At 33.8% G+C, this 7,714-nt stretch overlaps 1 protein-coding gene across 4 annotated transcripts in view; it reads left to right on the top strand.

The window, feature by feature from the left end:
- Positions 1-7,714, top strand: part of LOC117105363 (P2X purinoceptor 4-like) — a 65,254-nt gene that overhangs the window by 4,054 nt on the left and 53,486 nt on the right. For 3 of the 4 annotated variants that reach the window (XM_033246492.1, XM_033246489.1, XM_033246490.1), the window contains exon 1: positions 4,850-5,520. The exons of the other annotated variant lie outside the window; for it this stretch is intronic. In XM_033246492.1, the coding sequence (XP_033102383.1) occupies positions 5,357-5,520 (164 nt within the window). In that variant the 5' untranslated portion in view covers positions 4,850-5,356. Of the gene's footprint in view, positions 1-4,849; positions 5,521-7,714 lie in introns of those variants that run through there. 4 annotated transcript variants of the gene reach the window in all.

Genomic DNA, 7,714 nt, shown 5'->3' on the forward strand with positions numbered 1-7,714 from the left:
GAATGTGGTTGAATAGTACATGCATATATATGGTTGTCTACCATAATTAATATAAATAATGACTAGAGAATTTAATAATTGAAATAGATAGTCTGTAGGGTGGCTATGCATTTCACATTGACAGATCGAACCGAGTTCATGTGAATGCGTGAATTAAGATTGATGTCGTCATGTTGCTTTTAAAAGTGCCCATCGTAACTGACCCGCCGATTAACATATTTGCACGTTATAGGCATTAGACTGTCAAACGGTCAACTGTTGCCAGAAACCACTGAATAAAAAAAAATTAAGAACTGATAAGATACAGGGAAAAGTATGGTATCAGTACCGAGAGAGCTCGTGCAGCATTATAAGAAGCGAAGATTTACTTAATTTTCTTGCGACTTAATGTAATTTCTCCGTGAGAGTTTAGGAAACATTGATATTATTTATGAAACAACCTGGCAACCATTAGCTTTCGGATTACACTGATTGAGCTTCAAACATGCATTTAACAATCATGTTTTCATATGCAACGAATAAATAGCCGACAGTGTAGATGAATAAACGAAAACAATGATCACACGGGGAATAAAGCTTGATATTCTTGAGAAAGTTACATCGTCACTATTCACATGGGGGCATGGTTTTTATTTATTGTTTTGAGTCAATGATCCAAAATTATATCCAGGTTGGGACATTATCGATAAATAAAGTTAAGTAATAAGTCCAATAAAAAAGTAGGCCAAGAAATGCGATTTGCGGTGTGTTAACTACTTTAAGTAGCAACGGTCTATTCCATCAATTATCATTTAGAGTTACCAAACCCCTAGTTAGAAAGCCTTTTATCATACACAGTAAATTATACTTACCATACGCAATTAATAAATCATTTTTTCCTAATACCGAGGGAAACATGATGTACGGATTTATATCAATCAATATAATTACGCACACGAGATCAAAATTGCACTGAATGACGTATCAAACAGCGGTCACTTTGACACTAAAGCAACAATTTTTGGTTTAATGACGCATTAAACAGCGCTCCAACGAACCAAGTCTGCGCATTGGACACGCGCGCTACATCGATCGCCGCCACCTCAACATGACACTATGATGTGTTTACCTTTATGATACTATGTGCAGCTAAAAATAACCCTGTATTTTTCCAATTCTAATATTTAGATTGCTTATGGCTAGGACTTTAGAAAAACATTTCCTCGCATAATTCCTCGCATAATGCCTTTCCTATAATCATATAAACCATTGGCTAATAATTAGGTATAAGAGAAGAAAACTATTTGCTTTGGTCTTTTATGTATCATGATGACAGCCTATGGTCATTAATTATTTAAAAGTGGTATTCAGGAACAATATCCAAATCCTCATCTACATTATAATACGCTGATTTCAATGTCTAAAGACACAATGAAAAACAGAGGTCCTCAATAAAAGTCTTGGATTCGAAACCTATCGGTCTGAAAACTGTAACAAAATAGATTATCAAAGCCTCAGTCTCAATAAGTGAATATCAATCCAAATTACAAGTTAATTATGGGAAAAATAATGATTTTTACGACGTTTTCCCTAAACCAGTACCCTTTTCCTTGACCACATGTTGAAGATTACGTACTTGCGCATTCCGTAGCCGTCTCTCAGTCAGTAAATTTTGTTTTTTAGCGCTTTTATATGGAACGCCAAAATTGCAACTTTCATACACAGTAGATTTTCAAGCGCACTCGTTTTTCAGGCAAAGTCGGTTATATTAACAAATACATTCGATTTTCGTTCGGTGAGTTACACTAAAACCTTGTTTTAGCTGATCCTCATTAAAATAAGTTGTACTAAATAGGCCCTACTGCAAATCATTTTAATTTAATTTTAATGTAAGATTTTCGTCAAGCACAGTCGGTTTTCGGTTTCTCACTGAGATACAATGTAACTTTGCTTAAGCTGCCCCTGACCAAAATATGTTAGTACTGTAGGCCCTAATGTAAATTATGTTTATTTTAATTTTAAAGCAAAAACTTTGTCAAATGAAAATGGTGGAGAGAAATACAAGATATTTCTCCATTCCAATTAACACTACTGATGTTGTATACCAATTTAGTGGTTTTTAAATATTTTTAAATGTTATTATGAAAAAAACGATATAAGACTGCTATCAAAACCTGTACTTAAACGCAACGTTAATTGTCTAAGTCCATGAAGCATGCTTTGTAAATCAAAAACATGATCTAACCACTGCTTTTCTGACATTACGTAACTAAAAATTAACTGAAAGAGATAACATGCAACATTCAATCTATATTCTTTTAGTAGTCATGCTGTTCTTTTTATCGAAACTAATCGTGCCGTTCACACACTAGAGGGTAAGCTGGCCAAGTGAGCGCGCCCTCCAGTATATAATAATTTTATTCATCTGCCCTTAAGAGCACGTTAACAGCGCAACGTCATCCTCACAGTCCAACTGAGCTAAACTACAAATACATTGGAAGACAAGTTTAATATCATAATAAACGACGACTACGTAAGTCAATGACACACGGAACCCTTAAAATGTGCAGATTGATTTCAGGAGTGATGATGAAGAAAATAGAGGGCGCCTATGGAGAAATGAAACAGGTTATGAGACCGTCAAAATTTGTCATGATCATGTATTGAATTGCATTCGTTAACTGGACCACGCAGTATTATAATAGCACTCCCTTGAGTAACTTTAGTCATTTATTTTCATTAAGCAACAAACGACTTCGTATAGTTTTTTTTAAATTCCTTTCAAAGTAGAAAGACACCCCGGGTATTTAGGAAAAAAAAAAAAAAAAGAAAAAAGATTCGTCTGAGCCGTCTCAAAGAACATAAATTACCAGATAATACTATAGCGAAGTAGTTAACATTCATTTCAGGTAAGCAGCTGATCGAATAATAAAGGACATTAACCTAAGCGATGCATTTGTAAAGTTTAGTTAGGCCCCATATGAATCAGATTCTAAGTAATGACGACCATTAGTAGGCTACCCACCTTAATATGAATGACAAAATAGCACATAACCGATTTGTCTAGACGAGGATAACTTAAATGTGGCTTTCTAAAATACATCTATCTTCCGTTCTAAAATTATCAAATTATTTAAAAATCTATAATATAAAAGTAATAGGCAGACGTTAGGAACGCACATTTGTTTTGCCTCTAAAGACGTCGTAGTTCAGCAAATAAACTGGGTGGCGCAACAACGGCACAGATATGCCTTTTAGGTGATAGCGCCCTCTGTTGTTATAACTTGTTTTGGCTGCAGCTACGGTCACCGGGTGTCGTTGTTATTAAACTTGGTAAAAATAATAATCATTTATTTATTTATTTATTTTTAAAATAAATAAATAAATTATTATTCTAATCTAATGGTTAATGATTGTACATTTATACCTTATAGGCCTACCCTATGCGGAAGAATAAAAATAAATGGAACTTAAAATAAGAACAATAGTTGGGTACACCGAAGATAGACACATGCCATATTATAGAAAAATGATAACATAATAATTAAAAAGAGTGATAATGATGATGATGATGATGATTATTATTATTATTATTATTATTATTATTATTATTATTATCATTATCATTATTATTATTATTTATTATTATTTTCTATAGGCCTATTCTAATCGAGTGAGCACGGGTACAGCAGTACGAGGAATACCCTCCGGTCCTAATGACATGCTTTTTTGCTACCTATCTTCCTAAGGTTAAAATCGAAGTGCGCTGATTTGAATAAACTCCACAGATAAATTTGCTCAAAATAACGTTTGCAGAAGTATGTAGGCCTACAGAAGTGCATGATAGTGCCGTCATGTAATAAATGAACAATGTTATTGCATGTATGAATACAGTTAAACATACCTGCTACTTTTAGGTGTATTATTATTTAATAGCGGGCCTAAACTTTCTGATTTTCGCTACATCACATTACCACCGTATTTCTATATTCAATATTTTAGCTTCTGTATATTTAGCCTAAAGCCTGCATTAATAAAAACATTCAGTTTCGCAGCCATGTTACGAGCTTTTAGTGCCGTTAGCTACCCCTCCTAAACCTTCATCTGCTAGTTACCCCTCCTAAACCTTCATCTACTCGGGCTATGGCCTTTAGTTAAAATCGAGTGAGCACGGGTACAGCAGTACGAGGAATACCCTCCGGTCCTAATGACATGCTTTTTTGCTACCTATCTTACTAAGGTTAAAATCGAAGTGCGCTGATTTGAATAAACTCCACAGATAAATTTGCTCAAAATAACGTTTGCAGAAGTATATAGGCCTACAGAAGTGCATGATAGTGCCGTCATGTAATAGATGAACAATTTTATTGCATGTATGAATACAGTTAAACATACCTGCTACTTTTAGGTGTATTATTATTTAATAGCGGGCCTAAACTTTCTGATTTTCGCTACATCACATTACCACCGTATTTCTATATTCAATATTTTAGCTTCTGTATATTTAGCCTAAAGCCTGCATTAATAAAAACATTCAGTTTCGCAGCCATGTTACGAGCTTTTAGTGCCGTTAGCTACCCCTCCTAAACCTTCATCTACTCGGGCTATGATCTTTAGTTAAGGCTTCGTGTCTTTTCCCCTCTCCATTCCATTTCTTTGTCATTGAGTTCATAATATGATACTGTATTTGTTTATTTTCCTTTGAAATTTGAAAAATAAATTATGAAATATGACCCGGTTATTTTTAGCCTCAGAGAATCTTATGTTTTTACAAACTGTAATAGCGCCACCTGTAGTAAAAATGAACATAGAAAGTAATCAAGTCCGCTCACTACAGAAATTCATATTGCTTTTAGTCATTCATTTCGGATGCGCAAGAGGAGGCTTGAAAGTGTCTATATTACTACATCTCTTTCAAGCAAGATTTTTAAAAAGTAAAACACTCATTAGTATCAAAACATGTTTTCGTAAAATAGCTACAGCTTATTGAATTCAAAAAATGTGAATCGGCGATGGTGGTTCATACCCCGGACGGAAGACGTTCACATCCCAGACCAGGAACGATAAATATTTGTAATACTTAATCTGAGAGAGAACACAACGGTACCAAGACGTTCCGCAGTGGAATTCATGTACCTAGAGCTGAAAGTTTTAATCATGCAAACTTTAACACTTTCTTCGGAACTGTAGTTGCTATACTTTCCACAGGAAGCTTATGAAATCAATTGTTGCTTCGTCTGCGTTTTTCTGTTAGATTTTTGAGATCTGAACAAGTTGGCGTGGTTTTACGTTTTGCAGGTGTCCACGTGTATATTGCTGTAGTTAAGTGTTCGTTTTTGTTGAGTGTTGTTTTTTTTTAAAGTAGCGGTATCTCAAAATGTCGTCAATCAAGGGATTTCACACCGCTGCCTCCATTTGGGCTAGGGCTAAAATAGACTCCTTCTTGGAGTACGATACTCCGAAGATGGTCCATATTAACAGTTGGAAAGCCGGTGCGACCAATAGGCTTATACAGTTGGGGATTATCACTTATGTAGTTGGGTAAGCTAAAAATTGAATGTATACGGATATAAGCCTTTATACTGTCTCTTATACACATCTAGATGTGTATAAGAGACAGGTAGTGCATAAAGTATATTTATATGCACAATTATAGGCCACGATCTACAGGATTGAGTATATATATATAACATAAAATTAAGTTCTTCTTATCAAATTATTGTGGGGTGTTTAGGCTGTAATGCATTTTAATCATGTTTTCCACATTTACCATTACATCCCGGTCAATCATGTGTAGAATAGTCAGAATGATTACATATTTTTCATTTACCGTATGTGATGCCAAAAAAGTGTTTCAACTAGGAAGTGCTTCTAATTCTAATGGCGACAACCCAGAAGTTCCAATTTTAATAACAATTGAAAGCATAGAATGGCAAATGTGGCTAAAAATGAAATATAGATGCCACTTAACTGACCTGTCTTAGTGGTGGAAGGATAGGCGGTTGATGTTCTAGATGTGGTTGTTGGTGCGACTGTCGTAAATGTACAGTTGAAGTCGGAAGGCTCTGTAAAAATCATAAAAATTCTATGAATTAATGTGTTAAAAAAACCCAAATTATTATTCTGACACGTTAGTAATTTTGGATTGCTTGTTTTTTCTTTAAAATTCTGTATATTTTTTGTTTAAGTGTTATTGACCTGATTGACAATAAACATATGTATAAACGGAGGATGTCGAAAGGCCTTGAGTTCGAATCACGATATACTTTTACATGCACTTCCAATTACCAAATTAATTAATTAATTATTATTATTCATCATATACCGTATTTTGCTTAATTATTAATAGCAATACTGTAATCCCAGTTCACAAAGGGCTACCGGTTTATATCGTTGTTTGTAGGCGTGAACATTTCCCAAGGTGAAAGCCTCTGTACAAGGATGTTAGTGATTCATCGGTAATAATCACCGAATCCATTGAACCCTGCAAAAGCTCTCCCGTTAGTTAGGCCTATGTATAATAATTAGGAACTAACTTTTTAATGGTCTATTTTATTTCCAATATTTGTACTGAGTAGTCCTGCAAAAAACATGCATTTACATGATTCGTACACCAAAAACCAGCACCAGCAAATTGACTTTTTTCAACTTGGGACCCCTATTAAAACAATCAGATGAGTTATAATTTTAAAATGATACACAGATCGAATACATATTTTTTTTTTGTAGATTTAGAGATCATGCACTATATAAATAAGTAACATGGATTACCATGCCATTAATTTGCATTCACATCGGATCCGAAACGAAATTTGGACCGCGTTTCCGAAGCGTTGAAAAGCCCGTGTCCCTATTTTTACAGACTGATACGATTTTCAGATTGCTTCGTTAGGCTTTCCGATCCGAAAATTCTGATTCGGTGTGAATCCACCTTTTGTGGAACTATCTGAATTAAATAGAAACGGTATCATTTATTCGTCTGTTAATTTTCTATTGAAAGTTAATTTAACCAATCGAAATATTATTAATATTTTTCCAAGTGTTACTTTAGCTCAGCAGTAAACATAAACTTTTCTTTGGAAGAACAAAGACAACACACAATACAAATAGATTACATATATATCATATGATGAGCTCTATTGTTATGATATCAAGTTTAATTTTTAATCACATTCGATTTCATTTCAATTCGTATAATTGAAGGACGCTCATGTTTCTTTGCCATCCCTGTATGTAAACATGCTACCATAGGCCTACATTGTTTACGAGATAATAGTATCCATAGAGAAAGAAGATAGTATCATAAATTTTTTTTTCAAAGTGTAACTTTCCTAAGGCGTCAACATTTCTATTATAGTCCTAATGTGTAGAATACGTTTACGGAGCAAGAATATAAATTAAAGCAGCCTACAATAAACGTCTCTGAAGAATTTTTCGGAAACATAAACTAATTGAAAAGTACAGGAATATTTCAATCTTAGATTAGATCTCTGTCAACATAATTGCTAATGTCTAGATAGAGTTTCTATACACAATGTCAATACAATAATTTATTATGTTGAGGAAAGCAACGTATTGACATTTATACACAAAACACTAACAAAGTATAAATCTTATTTAATTAATGTGTGATTTGAGGCGGAGAATCTAACGTATTTCGACATAGAGTCAGTCTTAATTCATTTAGTATATTAATTGTAGTTTAATTATTTTTATTTTATATAAATATAAATAT

The sequence above is a fragment of the Anneissia japonica genome, unplaced genomic scaffold, assembly GCF_011630105.1.
Source record: "Anneissia japonica isolate Jap-2015-1 unplaced genomic scaffold, ASM1163010v1 scaffold287726_len2788222_cov184, whole genome shotgun sequence".
NCBI classification, from domain to species: domain Eukaryota; kingdom Metazoa; phylum Echinodermata; class Crinoidea; order Comatulida; family Comatulidae; genus Anneissia; species Anneissia japonica.